This window comes from Arvicola amphibius, chromosome 10 (genome assembly GCF_903992535.2).
Source record: "Arvicola amphibius chromosome 10, mArvAmp1.2, whole genome shotgun sequence".
Taxonomy (NCBI): domain Eukaryota; kingdom Metazoa; phylum Chordata; class Mammalia; order Rodentia; family Cricetidae; genus Arvicola; species Arvicola amphibius.
Genome location: NC_052056.1, coordinates 98,250,788 through 98,278,591, shown reverse-complemented (window position 1 = coordinate 98,278,591; position 27,804 = coordinate 98,250,788). Strand labels below are relative to the sequence as shown.

At 51.3% G+C, this 27,804-nt stretch overlaps 1 protein-coding gene across 1 annotated transcript; it reads right to left on the bottom strand.

Moving 5' to 3' along the window:
• Nucleotides 1–1,113: 1,113 nt before the first annotated feature.
• On the bottom strand, nt 1,114–13,532 carry Mafk (MAF bZIP transcription factor K). Its single transcript, XM_038344922.2, has 3 exons — nt 13,345–13,532; nt 4,501–4,580; nt 1,114–3,591 (listed from the first exon to the last, which is right to left on the bottom strand). Exons 2-3 carry the CDS (start codon nt 4,534–4,536, stop codon nt 3,157–3,159), a joined length of 471 nt encoding a protein of 156 aa, XP_038200850.1. The 5' UTR covers nt 4,537–4,580; nt 13,345–13,532; the 3' UTR covers nt 1,114–3,156.
• Nucleotides 13,533–27,804: the final 14,272 nt, after the last annotated feature.

The window sequence follows — 27,804 nt, the reverse complement described above, 5'->3', positions numbered from 1 at the left end:
GATCTGTTCAGGTCTTACATTTACACTGCAGGCACTCTACTAAGCCATCACACTAGCCCCCACTCCTTGAGACAGGGTCTTACTTTGTAAGTTAAGCTGGCCTGGAACTCACTAGCCAAGGCTAACCTCAAACTCTTATGTAGCCAAGGCTACCCCTGGACTTGGAATGATCTCGCTACCTCATCCTCCTAGCTACAGTGATTTATAGGCATGAACCACCATGAAGGGCTCTTGCCATTTTTGAACCTGTTCTGGCCTCTGGTCCCCATGTTTGAGGTGGCCCAAGTAAAATCCAAAGCGGTTTACACTGTGCTGAGAGCCCCGGAGCGGACCTGGTATGGGTGTGCCACATGAATGGACCTTTTATAGTCTCTGCCCAGAGGTTGGTTACCACTCAGGGACTGGAAGACCAGAAGATTCAGGGGTCAGCTGTAGAGAAATAATCTGGCCTAGCTAGAGACTGTTTCTGTCTTGAAAAATCACCAAGCGGGCTAGGCCAGCCAGCCCACGAGCCCCAGAGATCTACTTGCCTCTGCCTCCCTAACACTGAGATTACAAATATGCACCTGGCTGTTCTGTGTGGTTTCAAGGGATTGAACCCAGGTTCTCATGCTTGCAAGGCAAGCACTTCACCAAGCCAACTGAGCTATCCCAAGCTCTAATCAGACTTCTGAGAGCATTTCATTAGCTTCAGCGAACTGGAACATTGCTCTGGGCCTTACTTAGGCCCTGCCCCTCTTGCAGTGCCCTGCATGTCCATCCTAGACCCCACCTGTCATTGCTCAGGGACTGAGGCCAAGCAGCTGATATGGCCCACCCCATGAGAAAGGGGGGCTCAGGTCCCAGAGGTTCCCAACTATGAAGTACAAGTTGCAACATCAGAGGCTTCTTGCCAGAGTAGCCTGGACATTCAGACATATGTGCTGGTGAGCCAGGAGTGCAGGTAGGAGGTGTCACCTTGTGCTACTTAGTCCCTGTAGCTCAGAAGACCACCAGGGGAGAACACCCAAGTGTGCAGAGTAGAAGGCTAGGCCTCAGGGAAGGGCCAGCCCAGGCTGTAGGGCAGGACACGGGGTTCCCAACCACATCACCATCCACACACCGGAAAGCATCTCAAACAGGAAATTCTTTATTGCAAAGATACAAAAGCAGTCACAGCGACATGTACAGCAATAAATTAGGTAGTGGCCATGAGGCGGGGCACAGACAGGGGGTCAACAGTCTGTGATCTCTTCTCAATAATTTATAACATGAGGGAGGAAGCACAAAAATAAATATTGAAATGAAACTGCCAAGGAGTAGGTGGCTGGGACACCAGGCCTCCGCGTGGTCAGCATGTGTCCCTGCCACCTTTTGAAAAAGTAAAGCTTGCTTTGAGAAGTCAGAGGAACAAGACAGAAAACTCACTTTTATCTTAAATAAAAACTCCATATATTAAATTGTGATGATGAAATTTCAGTGACAAAGAGCTACGGGGCACGCTCACACCCTTCCCAGCCCCCTTCAGGCAGGTACCCTGCACAGGCGCTCCAGGTGGCATTGAAGGCCCCATCCAGCCTGCAGGCCAACAGTATGGAGTCTCCTCCATGGAGACCACCACAGGCCTGCAGTGGGCAGCAACCCACAGCCAGGGGTCACCTGCCTACCATTGGAGACTACCCTGGAGACCACGCCTTCAGTGTGATACCTGCTGGAACAAGCTTCACCAGTGACCCAAGCATGCCCAACGCCACCACAGAAAGACTGAAGGAGGCTGCTGGCACTCTGGACCTCCATCCATGGCCAGTTCCCCACCTCACTGTCCAACCTACTCTGCATTAATAAAAGATCTACAGTATCAAACTGGGAAAGAAAATTGTTATGAAAAAAATCTGTACGATAAAATGTGTATATAATTTTATATATATATATATCTTCTCTCTCTTTAAATATCCCATGGTCCTTATTGATATCCAATATGGATTACCTACCAAGGCAATGGTTCCAACAGTGCTTCCTAAGTGCTTGGCTTTGGCTCAGCCTGCCCCTGACTCCTTGTCCACCATACTCCTCAGAGCCTGGAGGACATAATCCCTTCAGTAAGAAAGCACAAGATGACCAATGGCCCAGAACGCTATGAAGGAGGAATAGGCAGATAACAATTGGGCACCAAAGTTGCAGAGTATCTGCACATATAGTCTGTCCTGGGCTCCTGTTGACACCCACAGGGGGTGTCCACGAGGCCCTACAGATGCACCCTTTGTCCCTCCATACTATCTATGCCTCTTAGGCCTCTTCCGCATCCCCTGGGCCGCCAGGACTTCACCCTGACTTCACCTCATTCCTATTTTGTTTTGTTTTTTCCCCAGCAACAAGACACATCTTAACAGCCATTTCTGTATCCCTCAACACCTCTCAGGCTTCACCGGCCCCCTCCAGCCTCTCCTCTCTGCTAAGCCCTAGAGAACCCGGGCCCTGCTGTTTGCTGGCTCTATGGACAGATGGCCCCTGCACCACAATGGGCAACCTTAACTAACAGACCCCCGGGGACATTCCAGGACATCCGTGTAACCCTCACTACACATACTGGACAGGCTTTCCTGTGTGGCCACCTGGCCCAGTGGCTTCCTGTCTTCACACAGACTGTGGTGACAGCCTGTGTACACACAGGAACACATGAAGTAGCCTCTGCCCAAGGCTATACTGGGAACTGTTTCCCAGGGCATGGACTCAGCTCTAAGGGCTAAAGCAGGTGGTAGCGCCCCTTAATAAGGACAAGGCCAGAGCCCAGAAAGTGACAGTATGGTGTCCACCCCAGCTGTAGGCCCTTAGGGGATGGCACTGATGGCACTGACAGGCAGGCACCAGAGAAGTGGAAGACGAGTTCTCACTCCCTCCCACAGGGGCCTGGAGTTGTTCATGCCGGTGGCCCATATGGTTCCTGTCGGCAACTAAAACCACACCCCTGGGGGAGGGAGAGATGTGAGTGGGGGTTGCTTGTAGCACTGGCTCATGAGAGCCTCCCTTTTATCCTGCATCCACCTGTCCCTGCTCTCCTTGCCCTCAGCCCCACAGGGTCCACAGTGGGCAAGTGGACATGAGGAATCTGTACCAGGGAGCCCAGGAGAGGCGTGAGGGCTGTGCCACTGCCCACGCCCTGCCCGGCCCCGGCAGGCACTAGGAGGCAGCTGAAAATGGCACAGAGGTGGAGGAGAGCTCTGCAGATTTGACGATGGTGATGACACTGGTGGTGGCCACCTTGGTTGGTGTGACAGGCCCCCGGGCCACGGTGCGTGCAAAGGTCTGCAGGGCCTCGTACTTGGAGCGCAAGGCATCCAGCTCCAGTCGCATGCTGCTGTTCTCCCGGGCCAGCTTCTCTACTTCCTGTTGCAACTCTACACGCTGCCGCTCCAGCTCCTCCTTCTGGGTCACACGCTTGATACGGCAGCTAGCTGCGTAGCCGCGGTTCTTGAGTGTGCGCCTCCGCTGCTTCAGCCGAGTCACCTCCTCTTTGGTGAGCCCCCGCAGGTGCTGGTTCAGCTCCCGCACCGACATGGACACCAGCTCATCATCACTAAGTACAGGGGCGTTCTCGCCCGCCTCCTTCTTAACCTAAGGAGCCGTATAAGCAAGAGTCAGCATGGGGGAGACAGGGTCCACAGGGCTGGACACAGTCACCAAAGACTGGGATCTGGTACAACAAAGGGCCAGAAGTGCATCTCCTATTGTGTAATGTTCCCATTCTACATCAAGGTGGCAGCATGGGACTCCAAGATTATGCCCATGGCAGGGTACCACAAACAACCTCACTGCTGTTGCTGGGACCCCTCTTTGAACAGGAGGACCTGACAGCCGGTCCCTTGGGAAGTAAGGTCTTGGGTCAACTTAAGCTTTCTAGATACTCAAGGAATTGGGCTATTTCCCCTCAGATGCTCTTCTAGGTAAAGGACAGAATGATACAGTGGCCTTGCTCTTCCCTGACATCTACCCACTGGTGCAAAGCTTGAATCTGGCTAGTCAGGGCTCACTTAAGGGAGGGAGTCCAGCACACAGCACTCAGAAGCCTGCGAGGCAAGAAAGCTGACTCAGAAGCACCTTTGGTGACAAAGGTTGAGAAGGGCCAGAAGGGAGTAAGGGCCTGGGCCGGCAGACGGGACACCAGCTTACCTGAGGATACCACTCTGCCTACCTGGCACGGGGGGGGGGGGGGGGGGGGGGGGAGATGAGCTTGGGCAGATGCAGGGCCTGTGGATGTAGCTTCAGGTGGCTAGGATCTATGCTGCATCTGTCTTACCACCCACCCCTCCACCTGTGAGCTACCTTCCTGGTCAACAAGGCCAGGCTCTTCTGGGCCACTGTACCACCTCTCCTTCTGGGATCCTTCACCAATTCCTGAGGACAAAGCTGACCTCATTTTAGGGGCAGTGCTGTACAAGTGGGGCTGCCAGGACAGGGTGAGTCTTCCCTGTGCCATGCCAGGACAGTGCCAGTCACAGCCCATGCTGGCCCAGCCCACCTTACCTTCAATGCCTTGTTCGGCTTGGGATTAGTCGTCATAACCCGGGCCCTGTCACCAGGACGGAACCACCAGGAAACTGTCGCTGGAAAGACAGAAACAGTGTGGGTCAGGACCCAGCAAGCTATGGGCATTGCCTCTTAGTAACAATACTTGGGAACAGTTCTACTCTCAACAACTGGAGACAGTAACAAGAGAACCCCAGCTCTAAAACAAAGGGGATGCACATGTAAATCTGTGTGTGTTCCTGTCCTAGTATGTCTGGCCAGCAAAGCTACATGTTTCAGAACAAGCCCAATTCAGTTACAAAGTAACATGTTCCCCCCATCCAGTTCACAAGGGTGTACAATAATGATTCTCAACCTTTCTAATGCTGTGACTCTAATTCTGTTTCTCATGTTGTGGTGACCCCCAACCATAAAACTATTTTCAATGCTACTTTGTAACTAGTTTTGCTACTGCTGTGAATCATAATGTAAATATCTATGTTTTCTGAGGGCCTTAGACAACCCCTGTGAAAGAGTCGTTTGATTCCCTAAGGGGTCGTGTCCCACAGGCTGAGAACCACTGCCTTAAGCAATCTGGCAGGGCCATCCCGGCCAGTCTGCATCTGCCTAGCAGGCAGACATGAGACCCAACCACGCCTCATGCTCCAGCATCAGCCCTCAGAGCAGACAGGCCCCCTAGGTCAATGGGGGCTGCCGTCCTGTTCCCCAACCCAGCTTGTGCTGAAGCCATCAGCACTGTAGAGTTTCTGCTGGTCATGAGCAATTGCTGCTTTCTGCTCTGGGTCCCCACAGCCCGAATTCAGACAAGATATTTACAGCCGAGGGAAACCAGGTACTGCATCCTCAAGACCAGAGGGACCTGCCAGCTGCAGAGCCGCGGTACTCTGCTCGGAAAGAGGGCCTTGGGACAGTGTCCCTTAGCAAGGGCTCCACGATGGCTCACCAGGGAGAAGAAAGGCCCTTTCCTGAAATCTCACTCACTCCTAAAGACAGATGGGGTATTGAATACCTGCCACTCCTCCCTAGCCCTGCCCTCCAGCAACCCATGGGACACCTACCGCCGTGAAGGACACTGCAGCTGTGACATCACCACTCCTCCCAAGCCACCCCAGCCCCTCAGAGTGACCCCAAGGCCCCTATGGGTGGGGTGGGGTGGCTACTGGTGGGTAGCAGGTTCAGAGGATCCAGCCAGAGGCACAGGCAGAGAACCACGGCCACCTGACAGACCCACTAGGCTGTCTGGCGAAGAACTGTCCCTGTGGCCGGCCCGCCAGCCCCCTGGCCCGCCCTTCTCATTCTCCAGTCTGCATTGTGTCACACACCCTCATCATTCATGAAAAAGCCAGCCAAAGCATCCCAAGCATGATTCCCCTCTGATAGTTGCCATGGCGACCTTGGGATGTAGCCAACCCCCCATGGTCTCCATGGCAACGGAGAAGCCCAAAAGCATTCGGGACTTGTGGGTCAAGCCTGTGCAGAAAGACAACACGAGGTTCTCAGGCACTAAACAAACCCATTCATTCCCCGACAACTGGGGAAGGGGCAAGAGGGATGGGGATGGCCTTTGGTGGGATGCACATCCATCTCTTGAATTTCAAACTGTGACAATGATAGGCACAGAACAAGGGACGTCAGGGAAATTGCACAAAGGAGAGTGTGGAGGACAGGCATGAACAAGACAGTGGGTGACCTCCACTGCCCCTCCCCCACAGACCTGGGCCCTCAGGCCCCATTTCTCTACCCTATGATCCCACCTCTGATGGGGTCCTGTCTCCAGTGCCCACCACCCTCACTGTCAAAAAAAGTCATCAGTGAGAGGCAAGATATTGACTCTGGCAATAGACACCCAGCACCCTGGTGACATCACTGGTCACTCTCAGAGGCAATGGCAGTAGGCAGAGCAGGACAGGGACAGAGCCATCCTAGAGGAGGCTCAGGTAAACCAGCATGCATCCTGACACAGTACCCATCTGGGACCTGAGCTGGGACCTGAGCTGGTGGGGTGATCTAATGGAGATAAGAGACCACATGGGGACGTGGGCAAACTCTGTAATCACAGATCACCTCCAGCTCCAGCTGGGTTACAGTGGCACTAGGGAAGTCACGGGTTTCCGCCACTCCATCAAGAACTCGCAGGAACCAGGCGCCTAGGAGCCCCAGGAGCCCTGAGAAAGTTTTCCGTAAAGAGGGAGGAGGGGTTGGGCATCTCTTCCAACTTGTAACCCCAGCGTCAGTGACATAGCTATGTGGTGAGTCACGGGCTGTTTACAGAGTCGGCTCACATTCCCACACAAGGACACCCCTCCCACCCGCATGCTCACGGGCCCCAGGGGCCACTGCCAGCGGAAAAGGAAGGTGCTGGGGAAGAAGGGGGACTCAACTCAGACCACGGAGGCTGAGATCCACAGGCCAGGGCTCAGCTTGGGACAGGAGTCTTTCCACTCCCATGATGATGGCGCTGTGACACCCAGGTGGCCAGGATGTGCACAGGGCAGGGGCCTGTCCCCAGGTGACACCATGAGAATCAACTGACCACTGGATGGGTCCACGCGGCCAGCAGGAAGGGCCCCTTCCTGGCTCTCTCCGTGTATACCCACCTCATGGGCTTCTGCTGGGGTCTGAGTTCAGGGACCCTTCTTCAGTCCTCAGCTGGCTTCAAGATGAAACATGAAGCCAAGAGGCCATGGACAAATGCCAACCCCTCCCGATGCTCTGGTCTCTTCCTCAGAAAAAAAGATGAGAGAACCAGCACCAGTGATGGCCGGTGATGCTGGCTGAGGAGCCCCACTTACAATGAGCTACGAAGTTCACCCCAGCTTATCCTGCTCCAGCTAGGTTTCTGCCTCTGGAACCCCCTGCTCTGCAGGGACACCTGGACCCCTGTCAAGATAACTCAAACTTCATCCTGCATGTCCAACACTGTAGAAGTCTGTCCGGGTGAAAGGTGAGGCACACATTGACCCTAGGTCAGAGGTGTGCCCTTCTGCCTGCTGCCAATCATGGGGGACAATCTAGGAAACAGAGATCTTCAGCAACTCAGCATGTGGCTAGGATGGTGCTGGAAGGTGCCTCTGCCCCAAATACATCAAGCACATGGGTATCATCCCAATCTATCCATCATAGATCAAGCCAGGCCTCTCATCTTAGTACCCTGGGAGGCTGAGGTAGGAGGATCACAAGTTGAAGACTGGCCTGGGCTACAGAGTGTGTTCAAGGTCACTCTGGACAACTTAGTGAGACCCTGTCTCAAAATAAAAAGCAGAGAGGGCTGGAGTTGTAGCTCAGTAACAGACTGTGTGCCTAGTATATGCATCCATCCACAGAATCATTAAAAAAAAAAAAAAATCAAGGAATGTAAAGGGGCCCAAGGGGGAATGTATTGCTTGGAGGTTTCCTGTGGTGCTGGGGATAGAATCCAGGACTTGGACCACCCCTGAGCCTTGCCTGGGCAGCAGAGAGCCCTGCATTCGTGATAGAAGTTTGTAAGACAAATATGATTTCAAAACATCGAGTCACGTGGTGGCCATCACAGCACTTTAGAACTCAAAGGCAAGAGGCTCGGTGTAATTTCAAAGCCAGCCTGGACTATATGGGGACGATCCTGTTGTAATAATAATAATAAAGCAGCCACACCTGTTATTACAGCACAGGGGAGGGAAAGGCAGGATGATTAGGAGTTCAAGGTCATCCTTGGCCTGACTGGGCTACTTGAGGTCCTGTCTCTAAACAAAAACAAATCTTTTTTTTTTCTTGGTTTTTCAAGACAGGGTTTCATCGTGTAGCTCTGACTGTGTATTGGAACTCGCTCTGTAGACCAGGCTGGCCTGGAGCTCACAGAGATCCCTCTGCCTCTGCCTCTGCCTCTGCCTCTGCCTCCCAGAGTACTGGGATTAAAGACTTGCCACCACCACCCACAAAAAACAAACTACTCTTAATGGCTTCTGTAAGCCATGAACTCTCAGGGGAGCCTCAAGGCCTCCCTGCTGAGCCAGGGGTTAGAGATTAGGTAGCCACAGTCAAACTACACAGGACAACAGGCTGAGGCACAGGAACCCCCAGAGAAGCAGCTGACCCCCTCCCATCATTCCTGTTGCCTTTTGCAATTTGAAAAGGCCATCAAGACAGGGGTCCTGGCTGGCAGTTCTAAGTCACCAATCCAAGCTAGGCACATCTAGCCAAGAAGATCTGCCATAGATCTTCTGATAAACACAGCCAGCCAGCAGGGTACAGGGTGGCCAGATCTTCCATTTCAAGATGGACTGAGGGAGAAGACCCTATGCATAAAGAGCAGGGAGGCATATTGCAGAGCGTGGGAATCCAGCCTGGGCACCCAGGGATAGCAGGCAGTCCAGGTAGACTGCAGTCTAGTAAACTATCCTCAGAGAGTGAGCAAGCTAGCATAACACCTCCCAACCCACTTCTCACCCCCATTAGCTGTCCCTCAGCCCAGCCTCAGACCTCCCTCCCTGCATGAAGGACACAGCACACAGCTCGAAGGACCATGTCCAGGTCCAATGGAAAAATAGACAGGAAGCCATGGGGGCCTTGCTACCAGGCCTATGGTGGATCAGAAAAGAAAGTCCCACAGTCTCACAGGGTCTCCATCTTGTTCAAGGTAATGTGGAGCCTGGATCATTCACCTCACTCTCTGCTGCAGTTGAGGGTTCTAGATGATGCCCCCTGTTCCACAAGGTGTTACCAACTGCAGCTCCCTGACCCTGGCTCCTACTGCCCAGTCCAGCTGACAAGAATATGTGCTCTTCAGGTCCCCAGTCTATCAAAATGGGGAAAGGGAGCAGGGAGCAAGGAGCAGGGAGCAGGGTGGATGAGGAGGAGGATGGGAGACCCATTCTGTCCAAGGGAATAGGTTCAAACCCCGGCCACCAAACCCAAACCTCTAACAGCTGCAAGCCACAGAACCTAAAGCCACTAAGGATGTGGCCACCTCTGCTTCGGAGCCTTTGACAAGTACCCAGAGTCAAGTACCCTTTCCAGGACCCCAAGGGCACATAGGGCTGACGCATCACCTGCCAGCACACAGTGGGCACATGCTGATGAACCACACCACAGCCGGTCAAATGAGCCTCCTCCAACTACAGACCACTAAGTTTTTACTGTGCCGTCCTCCCACAGTGCATGGCGGGGCACCTCCGCCCAGCTCTGGCTGGCCGCCCTCCCATAAGCCACAACTGTCTGCCTGGCCTAGAGGACGTCTGGTCACCTTGCATTTGCAATCTCAGGAAGCTGTGTCATCCCAGCTACATCCAGAGGTGACTCAAGCAGCTTCCAGGCTGACGGCAGGCTGCATGGCATAGCCCCCTCAGCTGTGGCTGCCCTCCCTCTGCCCCTCACCCAGACCTCCCCTCCCTGACTGGCTGAGCAGTCCTCTCTGCCACCAGGTCCTTGTTAGGGTTCCCATACTGTCCCTGGTGGTCCTCGGGTTTCAGCCACCTTCTAAGCTCCTTGTTTCACTGGGGATGTCTGGTGGGAACAGCTAAGCCCAGATTTGCATATGTGTGTATGTGTGTACTGTCATTCGTCAGATTGTTTATCTGTTGTTTTTCTTTTTAAACTTAGAAATTACGTTTATTTGCTGGGTGTGGTGATTCACACCTTTAATCCTAGCATTTGGGATCCAGGAGTGTGAAGCTAGCCTGGTTTACATAAGAAGTGTGTGTGTGTGCGTGTGTGTGTGTGTGTGTGTGTATGTGTGCGCGCGCGCGCGTGCACGCGCGCATGCACATCTGTATGTATATGTGTATATATACTTGCCAAATTATATGTGAAGGTCAGAGGATAATTTGTGGGAGTCTGTTCTCTCCTTCCATGATGTGGGTCTTGGGGAACTGAACTCAGGTCATTGGACTTGATATCAAGCACCTTTACCCCGAGTCATCTCACTGGCCACACCTCACTTTTTCAAACCAGGGTCTCTCAGTGGCCTGGAACTAACCACTAAGGCTAGGCCAGTGGACCAGCCAGAGAGGCTCAGTGATCCTCCTGTCTCTACTTCCCCAGCACTAGGATTAGAGTGTGTGGCCACACCTAACATCTTTATGTGAGCTCAAGCAAGCACTTTACTGGCTGAGTTCTCTCTCCAGACCTGTTTGCTTAAGACAGGGTCCACATAGCCCAGGCTAGCATGGAACTGACCTTCTCCTGCCTCTACCTCCTAAGTGCTGAAATCACAGAACCAGCTCTTAACCTCAGCCCCAAGTACGGTTCAGTGTCTCTCCTTGGTACAAAAGATCCCCAGTCGTGGAGTTCCTTTCTCAGCTTCCTGCTCTGGGCTTCCTGCTCTGGCTGGTGAGGGCTCCTGATGTGGAGGACACAGGGTCTCTACGCCACCCTCAATTTCTGCTTCTTCCAGAAAGTCCTCCTAATTGCTCTTTGGGGTGTCAGAACTAGACCTGGTTCTAGAATTTTCTTCCAGTAGCTTTGTTGTCCAATGAGCCCCTCCCTGTCAAGCAGAAAACTTGTGTTACTGACACCAGCTCCCTCAGGGTATCAAGATACTAAAAAAGTTCTGTTTTATAGGCAGAGGGGGGATTCAGACAGGGAAAGAAGCCTTGGAGAAAGTGTGTGCCCTTGCCCCACCATACCAGATGGTCTCATGGAAGAACCAGCAGGTGTGTCACCAGACATGACAGCCCCTAGCCTCTAACCCTGACCTCTGACCTCAGGCCATGCCATCAGGCAAACAATGTAGGCTTCAGGATCCTCCCCTATACCAGGCAGTGCATGATCACCAGGCCCAGGTCTACCCCTGTGAAATTCTACAGATTTTCAGATAACACTTTCAGTTTCCTGAAACTGCAGTTAAGAGGAACTATAACGCATGTGTGACTTATAAAAAGCAAAAGTAAATATGAGCGACCAGGCATCTTCCCGGAGTGGAGCGGGGGACAGGGAGGGTGGGGCGGGAGAATGAGTCACTGTTTATAGCTCCCGAGATCGGCCACACAGAGAATTCTCCCAGCTGGCCTGATTTCCATTTCCCGTGTGGACTAACTAGACCCGAGATCCAGAAAGTTCACTCCAAGAAACCTTTAGACTCAGAACAGCCAGGGCAGAAACAGACACAACTTCTTGGTCTAGACTGTGATCAAGAATTGCCAGAGACGGTAAACAAACCCTGGGGCTGGCAGAGCCGGGACTGAAAACTGAGGGTCCCTGAGATAGAGTGACCAGGAAGGTCTCACAAGAAGCCTTGAAGGGGCTAGAGGAAGGGCTGGGACACAGAAAGAGCCAACTCTGGGGGAAACATGGCTTCCTAGGACCCTCTGTCCAATTCCCATTTTTAGCAACTACCTGGAAAGTACACAGCCCTGAACTTGGAACCCGGCCCTGCAAGCCCAGCTCAGTTCAAGAACAAGAGGGGAATGTACTCCAGAGAAGCCTGGCTTGGTTTTTGACTCTAAAAAATGTTTTATTTTAGAATCACAAGAAGTTTAGTTTTAAGTTATAACCGACTTACTTTCTTTACCAAGGTCAAACTCATGACATTTCTCCAGTTGATTTATCTGGGGAGCGAGGAAGCTTTTGTCGTACAGGTTGTCCAGGCTGTAGGTATGGCCTGCCTATCTACAGCTTTCCTTGCTCCATCCACAGGCCTAAATCCATATCTTTTTGTTTGAGTTTGTTTTTTAGTGACAGAGTCTCACCATGTAACCAAGGCTGGTCTTGAATTAGCTATGTTCAAACTCAGTATCAAACTCAAACTGACTTCAAGCTCAGTATCTTCCTGCCTCAGACTCCCGAGTGGGCACGAGCGGGCATTACAGGTATGTCGCCACCATAATATAACAGCTTTAGATCAATGCCTCAAAAAACAACAACAACAACAACAACAAAAACTCCCTGGCCCTAGAAACACCAGGCTTGAAAATAAATGCCTTACTGAGTACCCACGTGCAAGCCACCAGATGCCTTTCGAAACGTGGCTGTCATAGTAAGACCTCAGCAGCGCCAACCCTGGGGTCCCAGAGCTGTTTCTGGTAACTCCACAGAAAGCGACGCTTTGAATTAACTACCAGCTGTGGCATAAACTGGCTTTTTGGGACTGAGGGCACCAGGCAAGAAAAAGCTAAGTGCCTGTCGGTCCGTTGGCGGGTGAATTATTAAAGTGCATCTGTGCTGGCTATAGAGCTGTGTGAAAAGCAGGGCACAGCAAAACTTCACAAGAGAAACAAGAGCAGCAGCAGCCTGGCCTCCCAAACATCAACCGCCTGTGAACAGGGCAAGCTCTGGGAGGCTGGAGTGGCTGCCATCTCTGGGTCTAAGAACGCCAGAAGAGTCTCTCCGGCAAAGGGAGCTAAGCCAGGCACCTAGGACCCACGAGGCTTTCTCCACCTGTGGTCTGCTAGATTTTGCTTCCGATTTCTCGTTGCACACTCTTAACACACCTATCCGCTCACCAGACAAGGGGGCCTCACACTTCAGAGTTGGAAGAGACCTTGGCCCCTGACCACACCTGAAGAAAGTGGCGGAAGCGATAGGCTGGCCAAGACGGTCACCTGCCTCGCTCCCCACCCACAGCTTCCACATCCGGCACCGCTGGCCGGTCAGCTGATTGATTATAAAGGGACACCAGTTATCCAGGCCCCTGCCGGGTCGCGGCTGGCGGGGGGCGGGGGGAACCTACCCTGATATAAGTGGCCAGGTGAGCACGGCTCCCGGGAGCTGCTCTCCTACACGTGGCGGGTCCCGCGTGGGCCCTTAGCCAGGTCCTGCGTGGCACGTGCTCGAGGCCCAAGCTGGGCCTCGCGGCCTCCGCGGAACGCCGCCTTCAGGTGCGCGATCTCGGGGTCCCCCTACCCCGTCCCGAAGCCCCTCACTCACCCGGGTCGCGCGCGGGGCCGGGCGCGGCGGCTCCCCGTAGACACGCACTCTCCACGCGCGCTTCTGCTCTCTCTCCGCGTAGTCGCCGCCTCCGCCTGCGCGCTCAGGACTCCAAGCTCCGACTCGGCGAAGAACAACAAGTCCCCGCCGCCCGCCGCCCGCCGCCGGCTCCCCAGTACTGACACCGCTTCCGGGATCGCGCGTCAAAGTGCGTCACCGTCCCGCCCCCATGTGGCCACGCCCCCTATCCGATCACGCCCCTTGTTGCTCTCGTCTCTTCACACTCTAAAACCACGCCCCCTCCAGCCGAGCGTTGGCACCACGCCCCTGTTGGCCACGCCCCTTGCCTCCCTAGTCGCTGACTCCACCTAGATCCTTCCACGTGCTGTAGTCTCAATGCTGAATCCTTGGCCCTGTCCGCCTCCAGCACACCCGGGGCGGAGTCAGTGCGCCCTTCCCAAGGTGGGGAATGATAGGCGAGCGTGGTACACACCCGGGGTGTCTGTGATCCATGTTTCGCAGGCCTTTCAGTCGGGCCACCATGTCTCTATGCCACCTACTGTTGTCTGTGCTACCTACTATGATCCTGGGGTCGTGGCTGCTGGATCCTCCCGGGGCCTTGGCAGAGGGAGTGGAGGCCAGCTAGTGTTGACCATGTTCTGGAGGTAACACCAAGTCCAGGTCAAGGAGGCGAAAGGAGCTGAGCACTGGGAAGTGGATCCGTTATACCACAGTCTGCAGGGCAGATGCACCCCACAAAGAAGGAAGGGGTACCTAGCGAACTCTTCTGACCCATACCCTCACCTTTTGACTTATCTGACAGATAGCATAGGGTCATAACTATGTAGCTCAGACTGGCCTGGGATGCTTGTAAAACTTTCATTTGTTTTTTTACTTATTTATATGTGTAGATATACGTATGTGGACTGTTGTGCGCATGCTACCTCGCACGTGTGGAAGTCAGAGGGCAACTTTGGGGAGTCAGTTCTTTATTTACATCATATGGGCTCCAGAGATCAAACTCAGGTCGTCTGGCATGGAAGCAGATACCTTTATCCACTAAACCATCTCACTGACATTGTCTTGGAGCTCTTGATCCTCCTGCCTCCACCTCCTGAGTAAGTGCTGGGATCCCAAGCATGCAACAGAATGCCTGCCTTCATTTCTCTCTCTCTCCTCTCTCTCTCTCTCTCTGTCTCTCTCTCTCTCTCTCTGGAAGTAATGGATAAAAAGCTATTTCTCTCCAATGTGGTAATACGCTGATATATGGCTCTCCTTTATAGGCCTTGATGAGGTACAAAAGCACTGCCCCACACGGAGCCTTCTGTACTCCAGCCCAATGCTAGGAGTACCAAGATATCCTTAGATGGGAGCCATCCTCCCTCTTCCTGCCCCAAAGGAAGGACAGAGTCGGAGGGTGGTGGTCCTGCGACCCTTGGATGGAAGGCAATGCCCAGAATGCATTTTAACATCCTTCTTTCAGACCTAAGTGATGCCCAGGGCCGAGAACCGGATGAACAGGAGTCATGCCTCCGCTCTAGCAACAGTGACCAAGGCTCTCAAACCCACTCACCAAGCCTTCTCAGGACTTTTTGGTGTGAATCGTGAGGCACTCTGGACGTATGTTGGGGCAACGGCAGCAAGTACCTGGAGGTCCTTGGCTTTCTGTGTTGTCAGTTCCACACTGTAGCCCAGTATGCTGCTGCAGACCCCATGACCTCTGACAGCTGACCTCGCGTCTATTCTTGCTCCTAAATGTCCTTCTGGCACTGACCACTAGAGGGAGCCATCCAAATCTGCCTACAGCAGCATCTGTACAACGCCCATCTGGCGAAGGTACTTTCAGATCTATCCCCTAAGATGAGGAGGATGACGACCCCATGCACAGCTGGACCTGTCTCAGTTGGTCCTCTCTGAAGGACTCTCCCAGAGGTCGGATGGTTTTGCTGCCATTTACCTGACTCCACGACTCTGTTCTCGTGGAGATTTTGTTAGGATAATTTATTCTTCTTAGTTCCTTCAAAGCAAAAGATCTAGAAAAGCCAGGCGTGGTGACTCGCACCTTTAACCCCAGCATTGGGAAGGCAGAGGCAGAGGTGAGTTCAAAGCTAAACTTAGTCTATACAGAGAGCCAGGGCTACATATGGAGATCCTGTTTCAAAAATAAAAATCCAGAAAAATGGGCAGGGCAAACATGAGGACTTGAGCTTGACCCCAAAACCCAAATAAAAAGGTGGGGTGTTGGAGTGATGACTCTTTTTTCTTTTTTTTTTTTTTTTTTTTTTGGTTTTTCGAGACAGGGTTTCTCTGCAGCTTTAGAGCCTGTCCTGGAACTAGCTCTTGTAGACCAGGCTGGCCTCGAACTCACAGAGATCCGCCTGCCTCTGCCTCCCGAGTGCTGGGATTAAAGGCGTGCGCCACCACCGCCCGGCTTGGAGTGATGACTCAATGGTTAAGAGCATTTGCTATTTTTGCAAAGGACTTGGCTTCAGTTTCCAGTTCTTACATGGCAGCTCTTAGCTGCCTGTAATTCCAGTTCCAGAGGATCACAAACCCTTTTCTGGCCTTCGAGGGTATCAGGCACACATGTAGTACACAGACATACATGAAGGCAAAACACCGTTCACATTAAAAAAAAAATAAATATTGGGCAAAAAAAAAAAAACCCAACTACAACAAGTGTGCTGGTGTGCATGTTGTGTTATTCTGAGAGAGGGAGATAGATGAGGCCCTGGGGCTTACTTGACAAGCCAGCGAGAGACCCTGTCAGAAGAAACAAGTTGGGTAGCACCTCAGATACAATACCTGAGCTTTCCTTCTGGCCTCAACATGATAGTGCGCGCGCATGTGTACACACACACAAACACGGAGTCACAGCTGGCTGTGGTGGTGCGCACCTGTAATAACACCTGGGAGGCTGAGGCAGAGGGGTCGTGAGTTTAACAACCTGAGCTATGTGGCCTTAAACTTGGTATTCCCATCTTTACCTCCTAAGTGCTGGGATGCTGGTGATTGGATGCCCCACCCAACCCATGCCACATGGGTTCAGTTGCTGAGTGGTTGTGGAGACCGGTGGCCATGGCTTGGCTTGCCCAGATAAATGCTCCTTTTTATGATGGCTTTTATGGTATAGGTGATGTGGGTTACACCCTGGTAATCTGTCCCTTGTTGCCCTGGGAAGGGTCCTGTAACCACCACCAGTGCCCAAGGCTAAAGCAGGGCACGCCCTTCATTCCAGCTGTCCTGGGCTGGTGCTAGTGGGAGGGAAATCTACCTCCATAGGGAGGCTGGGCATCCTGGGAGGATCAAATGCTCTCCAAACCACCTACAGAGAGCAAGAGATGGCCCTGGCAAAGCTAGAAAAAGGGATGCTAGCATCAGAGGTCATTAAGTAATAAAGCTACAGACAGGAGTGGGCTAGCACCAGCCTGATGGAAAAGGGTAGCGGTTCTACTGACATTGGTGACCCTAAACACCCCTTTCCCAGAAGCCTAGACTCTCCCTGAAAAGAGAGACTAGATCCTTGGAGAGGCCAGAGGATATTCTGTGGTTTCCACTTAGACATTGGAGCATGGCCCTCTCAGTGCAAATAGGGCAGTGTCTGCTGCCTAGGCCCTGTGAGACAGATGTCATGGCAGACGGAAGTTCATGCCTCCTGCTCGGATGATGGATGCTTAGCCAGGATTGCCCTCTTCATCTTTGTAAGGGTGGAATCAATGAATGGACAGATGGAGACTGTGGGCGATACAACCCACTTGTCTAGCCACAGCCGTGCCCTCAGGGATGAACTCTGAGTCCAGTTCCCTCCCAGGAGGGTAGGGGTTGTGAGCTCCCATCCCTGGCATTTGCTGAGGCTAGGAGGAGAGCTACAGGAATCTATGATGGCTTCTGGGGTAAGGAAGGCAGACCGGCTACGGCTGCCAGCAGACAGGGTCTTAGTGCTATATGGGAGATAAACGGGAGCATGGCGGGCTTGAAGGGGGTGGGGAGAGCTTAGTTTTCAAAAGTACCTTGGCCTTTGTCCAGCTGTATGGCCTTGGGCATGTAGTCCCCACCTCTGTGCCCTTGTCCTCCACTTTAAGATGACAATCACTGCGATTGTCCTATGATTCCAGGTAATCCTCCTGCCTCAGCCTGCTGAGTGGGAGCTACCGCACCCATTGTATGGCAGCTTCCTGGGCATTAAGACATTCCCTCCAGGAGACTCATGGAGGTAAACAAAGGGCCACTGTGTCCAGGAAGGTGAAACTTGGAAGGATCTCGAAGACCCCTCCCCAGTTCTATAAAAGGAATAAATAACTGCTGGGTGAGGTGACATGACCAGCTGCCCTACAGCGGGGACAGATTCTCACGCTGTCAAGTAGCCTGTGCATCTTGCAGAGAGCGCCAAGGTTGCAGCTTTCCTGCATTGTCTCCTTTGTTTGGGGCGAACTTTTCCATGATGCAACCACTTTTGGTTGCATCCCTGCTCCATAAGTAAACCCCTCCCCCGCCACACACACACACACACACACACACACACACACACACATTTTGTTAGTACTGCCACGAAAAACTGATTAGTTTACCAAGTTGGACTTCGGTACAGTCGTTACTTTGGTCTGTTGTGGGGCCGGCTGGAACTTCTGTGCAGCTGAGGAGGGTCTTGAACCCCTGACCCTCCTGCCTCTTCTTTTGAGAGCTGGAAGTATGGGTGTGAGCCACCCATCATGTCTGACTTGCGTGGTGCTGAAATGGCTCCCAGAGCTCCATTGCTTGTCAGGCACGCACTCTACAGTGGAGCAATACCCCCAGCCCTGTTTCAGTATCTTAGTGACAAAGCCACTTATTCAGGGCCACCACCTTCTTAGTGGCTGAGGTCAAAGTGTCCAAGTTCATTTCCACCAGGACCTGTGGCCCAACTCTTGTGAGTCACAGAGGAGGTGGACCAGAGGTGGTCACCATTATGAGACCACATTCCTCGCCCTGGGTATCTCAGCAGTGTAGCTGGAGTGGGTACCTGTCAGAGAGGTACAGTCCCCTCACCTAGGTGACACAGGAAGCCACCAGGGCTGATCACTCTGCAAGGGGTCAAAGATCTAGAGAGTTCTAGCGTAGTATATTTCATCTATGGGTGATTGGTAGGTTGGCAGACGATTTTCCCAGCCTGATCTTTCCTACACACACACAAGGTTGATTACCTGGCCTCATATCCACTATGTAGCCTCAGACAGCCTTGAACTTCTGATCCCCCTGCCTCTACCTCCCAAGCTCTGGGATTACAGGTGTGTGCCACCACCCTAGGTCTATGCAGTGCTGGGACTAGAACCCAGAACCCTGTGCATGGTAGGCAAGCACTCTACTGACTGGGCTATGTCCCCAATCCCAGTCCTTTTCGACAGAGTTCTTCTTCAGCTTCCTGAATGCAGGGATGACAGACAATGCTCCTCCAATGCCCACTATTCCTAGTCTGACTCTAGTCAAGACTCCTCTGAACTCTTCGACTCGGCTCTGACTTCCGGGGTGCTGTGCTAGTCTCTGCACGGTCCAGTTTGGCAGGAATCCCTTCCACAGCCTTCTACGGTCTAAATGTTGATGCCTTCCAGCTTCCAGAGCCACATGTTGAGACCTGAACCTCTGTTTCCCCTTGTGACGTGGCCTTGGAGCTATTCATAGATGAAAGAGCCTGTCATTCCAGCAAGGGGACCTGAATTAGAGGAACAGAGCCTATAGAGAGTGTGTGTGTGTGTGTGTGTGTGTGTGTGTGTGTGTGTGTGTAAAATGGGGGGTGCTTACATGTCCTTTATATAGGTTGCCAGTAGAAGTGTGATTCAGATTAAAGGTGGATCCTCCCACCTCAAAGATCTGCATTAGAAGTGGGTCTTCCCAGGCCAGGCCATGATGGCACATGCCTTTAATTCCAGGACTCTGGAGGCAGAGGAAAGATCTCTGAGTTCAAGACCGGCATGGTCTACAGATTGAGTTCCAGGATAGTCAGGGCTACAGAGAGAAAACCTGTCATGAACCCCTCCCTGAGAAAAATGTGGGTCTTCCCACTTCAAATGATTTACTTAATAAAAAAAAAATCCCTCACAGATATGCCCAATCATTTGGGTTTTAGGTAATTCCAGACGCAGTCAAGTTGACTAGCAAGAATAGCTATCACAGGACCTGAATTTGAAGACAGCCTGGGCTACACAATGAGACCCTGTCTCAAAACAGAAGTGAAGTGGCTCTGGCAGTTAAAGCACTTACCACACAAGCCTGGCAACTCTGCAACCCATGTAAAAAGCTGGATGCAGCGGTACACATCTTTAATCCCAGCATTCCTGTGGAAAGATGGGAAGCAATAGACAGGAGGATTAACTAAAACTCCAGGCCAGGTAGCCTGGAGTAGGCAATACTGAAGAAATGATAGCAAGACACTGCTTGAGCAGGACGGAAACCAAGAACTGACTCCCACAGCTGTCCTCTGACTTCCACACGTGCACCATGGCACATACATGCCTCTGTGTGTGTGTGTGTGTGTGTGTGTGTGTGTGTGTGTGTTGAGCACGCACACACACACAGAGAAGAGACAGACAGACAGACAGACAGACACACACACACATACACACACACGCACACGCGTGCGCACGCGCGCGCTTTTAATTTTCTATGAAGAAAAGAAAAGAAGGCTGGAGAGATAGTTCTATTGGTCCTGAATTCTGTGTTTTAAACTCACACACAGAAAAACCCAGGACGGTGGCTTGTGCTTGTAATCTCAGCTCTGGGGAAGCAGAGACAATCAGACCCCTGTGGTTCACTGGTCAACCTGTCTAGCCAAATCAGTGAGTTCCTGGCCAGTGAAAGACCCTGTTTTCCACAAACAAGACAGGAGCTGGAGACTCAGCAGTTAAGGATGTGCGCTGCTCTTGTAGAGGACCTGAATTTGGTTTCTAGCAGCTCCAAGCAGAGTCTGATGCCTCTGACCGCTGAGGGCATCTGTACACACATCCACATACCCTCTTCACATACACATAACTAAGAAATAAAAGCAAAAACAACTCTTTTTTTTCATTTTCTGAGACAGGGTTTCTTTCTGTAGGCCTGGCTGTCCTGTAATTTGCTCTGTAGACCATGCTGACCTCAAACTCAGAGATCAGCCTGCCTCTGCCTCCTGAGTGCTGGCGTTAAATGTGTGCACCATTACTATCTGGCAAAACAAACCTTTTTTTGGTTTTTTGAGACAGGGTTTCCTTGTAGTTTCTAGAGCCTGTCCTGGAACTAGCTCTTGTAGACCAGGCTGGCCTCGAACTCAGAGATCTGCCTGCCTCTGCCTCCCGAGTGCTGGGATTAAAGGCGTGCGCCACCAAACCTTTTTTTCTTTTCTTAAAGGGAGGATGGGGCTGGAGTTCAGTGGTTAAGGGCACCTGACTCTCTTCCAGAGGTCCTGAGTTCAATTCCCAGCAGCCACAGGGTGGCTCACAACAACCTATAATTGGATCAGATTCCTTCTTCTGGTATGAAGGAAGACAGAGCACTCAGATACATAAAATACATGAATAACAAAATCTTAATATATATACATATATGCATATGTACATACATACATACATACATACATACATACATACATACATATGAAGCCTGAGGAATGACCCTGAAGTTGATCGTTGATCTCTGGTCCCTACATTCATATGTACACACACATGCACCTGTACATATGAACATGTATACACATATGCACATGACAATCAAAGAACGGTGTAGAGAGATGGCTCAGCAGTTAAGAGCACTTGCTGCTCTTGCAGAGGACCCAGCACCCACATAGAGCATTACAACTGTCTATAACTCCAGTTCCAGGAGATCTGATGCCCTCTTCTGGCCTTTGAGAGCACCAGGCACACATGTGGTGCACAGATAGACATGCAGGTCAAAAACTCAAACAGAGGGGGCTGGAGAGATGGCTCAGCGGTTAAGAGCATTGCCTGCTCTTCCAAAGGTCCTGAGTTCAATTCCCAGCAACCACATGGTGGCTCACAACCATCTGAAATGAGATCTGATGCCCTCTTCTGGCCTGCAGGTAGACACACAGACAGAATATTGTATACATAATAAATAAATATTTAAAAAAAAAACTCAAACAGAAAGGGAGCCTGAGGCCTGGAAGGGGTGAGTTAAGATAGACACGTTGTCAGGTAGGACCAAATGTCTCCCAGACCTGGCAAGTCCTTCCCCAGACCACCTGTCCTGTCACACATTGCGTGTCATCCCTAGAGGCTCCCCTGGGAGACCACTACCCGCCCCCCTTACATCCCTGATTTCTTAGTTGTTTTCCCCCAGGCATTTGGGATCCAGGGCTGATAAACCAGTGCACAGGATTCTTTTGAGGTCAGGAGGCCTGGAGGTACCTCCTCTGCGTGCTGCCAGTGTCAATAACTCTTCCTGTCCCACTGTCCCTCCCCATGATCATGACGAGGATTCATTTCCTCGTGAGCTGCCTGGGCTATTTTCAGCCAATTGTTGAAAAGCAGGTCTCAGTCCCTGGCCAGAGTTGCTCTCCGGGCTTCCGCTTGTCAGTCAGAGTTTGCCGAGTGCTGGAGGCTAGCGGCACGACAGGTCTCAGGTGTCAAGTGCAGAGGCTGCTTGACCATGGCTGCCTGGCCCCGCCTCTGGTCCTAGGGATAGAAACCTAGGATTTTGCATATTCTAGGGAAGTACTTTACTACTAAGCCACACCCCAACCCCTCACTGGGGGATTCTAGGCAGGGGCTCTACCACTGATTCACATACCAGTCCCTCACTGGGAGATTCTGGGCAGGTGCTCTACCACTGAGTCACACCCCCTAGCCTCCTCTACTTTTAAAATCATGAAGAATTGGGAACATATTATCATTTAACAAATACTTTGAAAAAATATGAACCCTGAGGCCATGACAAACACTTTACTAACTGAGCCATCTCTTTATCCCAGCCCTTGGATTTTTGAGACAAGATCCTGCTCTGTAGCCCAGGCTGGAGCAGAACTCAAAATCTTCCTTCCACAGCTCCTTCAGTGCTGAGATATCAGTCATGAGACATGCCTCGCTTATGGGCTTCCTGAAGCTGCTGCTTGCTGCTGCTGCTGCTGCTGCTGTTGCTACTAGAACATTGCAGCAGGGAATGTAATTAGCCCCCGTTAGGAACATTCTTCCACAGAGGAAATCCTGGACACTTCCCTGGACTGCAGATGGGCACCAAGAGGCTCTCTCGGGGGACACAGACATGTTGCTGATTTAAGGCTCTGAGACCCAGCCAGCAAGAGGCTTCCTAGACAAGAGAAGCTGATTCTAAATTTAATGGGCAGAGAGGCTGGGGAAGGATCCACACATCCAGAGCATCCAGGGCACTATTCCAGGCCTCTCCCCTATGAAGTTCTCTCCCGGGGTCTCTCAGCAATACTGCTAAGTATCCATTTGACACGTCAGTAAACTGAGACCAAAGATGAAACTTGAATGTTTTTGGCTGGCTTTGTATCAGCTTGACACAAGTTGGAGTCATCAGAGAGGAAGGAGCCTCATTTGAGGAAAGGCCTCCGTGAAATCCAGCTGTAAGGCATTTTCTCAATTAGTGATCAGTGGGGGAGGGCCCAGTCCGTTGGGTTGTTGCCATCCCTGGGCTGCTGGTTCTGGGTTCTATAAGAATCCAGGCTGGCCGGGGATCAGGGGGTGGTGTATATCTTTAATCCCAGCACTTGGGAGGCAGAGGCAGGCAGATCTCTGCCTTCTAGGCCAGCATGGTCTACAGAGTGAGTTCCAGGACAACTACACACAGAAACCTCTTAGAGCCTGTGAGCCCCAACATAGATAACTATTTTCCTTAACTGGACCGGTACGGAGGCGCAAGGAATAACCAGACACAATTTACACGGTCATCATGGAAGAGCATATCTGGCTTCTTCCTCCTGAAGATCTTCCCACATTTATTACCCAAACAGCTTTTATACCAACACATAAACTGAGTGGGGGGGGATACACCAGACCTGTCTCCTAGGTAACCAGGTGAATGGCGTTTTGTCACATCCACATCTACCCGTCTGCTGTGTATGCTAGCTGTCACGTAGGCTTGAATCAGCATCTCTATAAGGCATCCTCCAAATTACAAAGAAAGGAGCAACAATATCCTGATCCTTTGTTAGGCAGAGACAGCCTGTCTGCAGGGCTATGTGACCACTTCAGATGGGGCCTATGGCTTTAGCGCCTGGCTGCCACACTATATAGAATATGGGCCTACACAGAAACCCTGCCTCAAAAAAAAAAAAAAAAAAAAAAAAGGTCTGGATTAAAAGTGTCTCTTCCCACTTTGAATGATTTAATTAAGAAAAAAATCCCTCACTGATGTACCCAAGCTATTCAGATTTTAGTTTGTTCCAGATGCAGTCAAGTTAACAACCAAGAATAGCGATTGCACTGACCCAGTGGCCTGGGGACAGTAAATGACGATTGTTTCAAACTGGTTGTGGTGGCATACTTGTGTTCCACCAGCCGTAGGAAGCTAAGACAGAAGAATTCTAAGTTTTAGCATGTGGTGTGAGATTCTATCTCAAGAGCAAATCTAGAAGGGCTAGAGAAATGGCTCAGTGGTTAAAAGCATGGGCACATATAGGTGTGGGGACACGTGTGTGGTGGGGACAGGTCGAGATCCACATCAGCTGCCTTCTCCCATTGCTTTTCTACCTTTTTTTTAAATTAGTGTCTTTCAAAACATGTAGTCTTGGCTGTGCTGGAACACACAATACTGGCCCCAAACTCACAAAGATCCTCCTGCCTCTTCCTCTAGAGTACTGGGAGTAAAAGCATGTGTCACCACACCTGGCTCATCTACCTTTTAATTTTTTTATTTTTATTATATATACATTTCCATCTGTGTGGGTATGTGCACGTGAGTGCAGAGGTTGACAGACGCCCTGGGGTGTCAGATGTCCCAGGAGCTGAAGTTACAGGAGATTATCAGCCGCCTGATGTGGGTGCTGGGGACTGAGCTCTGGTCCTCTGAAAGAGCAGCACAGGCGTTTAACCCCCAAGCAATCTCTCCAGCTCCACTTTTCTACTTTTTTTTAAAAAAGATTTCTTTATTATGTACACAGTGTTCAGTCTACATGTATGCCTGCAGGCCAGAAGAGGGCGCCAGATCTTGCTATAGATGGTTGTGAGTCACCCTGTGCTTGCTGGGAATTGAACTCAGGTCCTCTGTAAGAACAGCCAGTGCTCTTAACCACTGAGCCATATCTCCAGCCCCAGAAGAGAGTTCTCTAGAGACATTTCTCTCCTCCTACTATGTGGGTCCTGGGATTAAACTCAGGTCATCCTTAGTGGCCAGTACCTTTATTCACTGAGCCATCTCTCTAACCCCTCCATCTTGTCCCATCTCTCTCGTTGGCCTGGAACTTGCTGTGTAGACCAGGCTGGCTTCAAACGCAGAGATCAGCCTACTTCTGCCTCTGTGTCTGCCTCCTGAGTGCTGGGATTAAAGGCATGCTCCACCATACCCTGCTCTTGCGCTGGCTTTTACCCAGGTGCTGGGGATCTGAACTCAGGTCCTCGGGCTTGCCATGTAGGTATTTTAGTGGCTGAGCCATCTCATCAGCCACGAGGTTTACATTTAAACAGAGGGCGGGGCTATGTGTAGCTAAACAGTTCCGATCGAGGCATGGTCCCTGCCCATCCCTGATCTATCACTCCCTAAGAACTCCAACTTCTGAGGGCCCATTGTTTCAACAGTTTGATAGTCAACAGGAAGGCCACAAGTCTCCTTAAAATATCTTCTTTTAGCCGGGCGGTGGTGGCGCACGCCTTTAATCCCAGCACTCGGGAGGCAGAGGCAGGTGGATCTCTGAGTTCGAGGCCAGCCTGGTCTACAAGAGCTAGTTCCAGGACAGGCTCTAGAAACTACAGGGAAACCCTGTCTCGAAAAAAAAAATATCTTCTTTTAGCTGGGCATGGGGGCACACACCTTTAATCCCAGGACTCATGAGGCAGAGGCAGACAGATCTCTGTGAGGTCAAGGCCAGCCTGGTCTACAGAGTGAGTTCAGGACAGGCAGAACTACACAGAGAAACCCTGTCTCAAAACACCAAAAAAGGAAAATTCTTCATTCCTGGTGGATTATGGTCACAGGTCAGAGGGGAAGGCAGATTGATGTATGAGGGTTTGCGGTCACTTGAAGGGTTGGGTTTGAATTGGCAGAGATGTACCAACTTGCCTAAAGTTTTTGGAGAGAGAGTTGGCTGTCCAGCAAGGAAGGGGAGACTATAGGCGTGGTTAGGCGTCACCAGTGGTCCTGATGGAGGAGATTAGCTTAACTTTCGATGGAAAGGATGAAGTCCAAGCCCTCAGTGAGATGCTGAGCACATACGTCTGGACTTCCTGAATTCTTTCCTCATCCTCGGGTGTCCTTACTTCTCATGTCCCTGAATGGATGATAGGGCAGGCCTGACATCTGCTCTTTACATGCCAGAGCTTACATCTCCCTGGCCCTGCTAGGAGGGCTTCTGGCAGGGCCTATCTGGGCATTGCTGTGTGGAACCTCACATGGTAAGGAGTTCCAGCAGGGATGGGAAGGAAGGAAAACTGTGGGCATTGAAGTTGGCACCAGAGAGGGGAGTAACTGTAAGTAATGCAGGCAAAGCTGGGCTGGAGACACTAGGCCCATGCAGGGAGCCACAGAGCCCTGGGGACACTGTCCACTGCCAGGCCCAGCAGTATGAGGCCCAGGCTAGCTGATGGGGACAGCTGCTTCCTGCCACTGGAGCAGTTAGACCGCAGCAGCTGCTGGTCTTCTCTGTGTCGTTTCCAGCACCCTTACCTAAGTTCTGGGGCCCCTCTGTCCAACCTTCCCCCAAGGAAGTCCTCAGAAGGACTCAGAGGTTGAACTGGGCTACATTATCACTCGGGTCTAGTAGAGTAAACAGACCTTTCATTTTTATATTTGTTTGTTTTGAGTCAAGGACTTTCTATGTGGCCCCAGCAATTCTAGAACTCACTGTGTACAGCAGGCTGACCTTGAACTCACAGAGATCCACCTGCTTCTGCTTCCTGAGTGCTGGGATTAAAGGCGTGCGCCACCGCACTGGTTTATCTTTTTTTAATCTAAATTTTATTTAATTGTTATTGTGTGTATGTGTGTGCATGGTATGCCTGTGTGGGCAAGCATGGCATGGTACACATATGTAGGTCAGAGGATAACTTTGTCGAGTTGGTTTTCCTTCCATTTTCATGTGTGTTTGGAGATTCAGCTCAAGTCACCAGTCTTGCTGTGCAAGCTCCTTCACCCACTGAGCCATCTTGCTGGCCTTTGGTGGTTACGGCAGCTCTGACATGACAGTAAGCCCCCAAACTGTGGGCACTGCCAGGCATCAGGAGGCATGTTCCTGTGGCTGAACCGGGCTCTCTGCCTCAGTGCCAGGGTGTTCACATACATTCTTTTTTTTTTTTTTTTTTTTTTTTTGGTTTTTCGAGACAGGGTTTCTCTGTGGCTTTGGAGCCTGTCCTGGAACTAGCTCTTGTAGACCAGGCTGGTCTCGAACTCACAGAGATCTGCCTGCCTCTGCCTCCCGAGTGCTGGGATTAAAGGCGTGTGCCACCACCGCCCGGCCCCACATACATTCTTTACTTTGCCCACAAACTTTTTTTTGTTAAAGATTTTATTTATTTATTTATTTATTTATTTATTATGTATGCAGAATTCTACCGATGCATATGCATGCATATCAGAAGATGGCACCCGATCTCACTATAGATGGTTGTGAGTCGCCATGTGATTGTTGGTAATTGAACCCAGGACCTCTGGAAGAGCAGTCAATGCTCTTAATCTCTGAGCCATTTCTCCGGCCCCACCCACAAATATTTACTATACATCTCTGGGCCTGTTGGCACCAAGGAGGCTGGCCAACATGGTGCCTGGTCTTGTACTCCCGATCCTAATTCTACTACTTTGGAATACCTATCCATTCATCCACCTATCTGTTTTTCTGTCTGTCTGTCCGTCTGTCTATCTATCTATATGAGTGTATATACATACACACAGGCATGCACCACATATACATATATATGTATACATGTAAATGTACAGGCATACATATATAAACATGATCTCAGAACCATGTTGGTCCCAAAGAAAGATCTGGAATTTTGTCCTTGTCCCGATATCTAGGCAGCCTGCCCAGGTACTCAGCACTGGGAATAAAACATGGTCAGACCTTGGGACTTCCATGGAGGTGGGAAGTGGGAAGTAGCTATTTTGAGGAAGACTTTAGGCTCTGGTCTCCTTGTAGAGGGAGGTGCCCAAAGCAGGTCAAATACAGAGGCCATTGCAGGAGGCCTTTAGCATCTCTGACTTCAGAGCATGTCATTGATGGACCAATAGGAAAGTAGGATTTTGACTTTTTGATCTAGGACCAGCCTCACCTTCCAAAAGAAGCAGGAGAATTTACGGCCCTCTAGCGTCACTTTCAGACCGGCG

Bases quoted from the DNA above. Each gene is read 5' to 3' on its own strand.
- Mafk (XM_038344922.2), bottom strand. From the start codon at position 4,536: ATGACGACTAATCCCAAGCCGAACAAGGCATTGAAG. The intron at 3,592-4,500 runs GTAAGGTGGGCT...ACGGCTCCTTAG, and splicing joins AGCCGAACAAGGCATTGAAG to GTTAAGAAGGAGGCGGGCGA.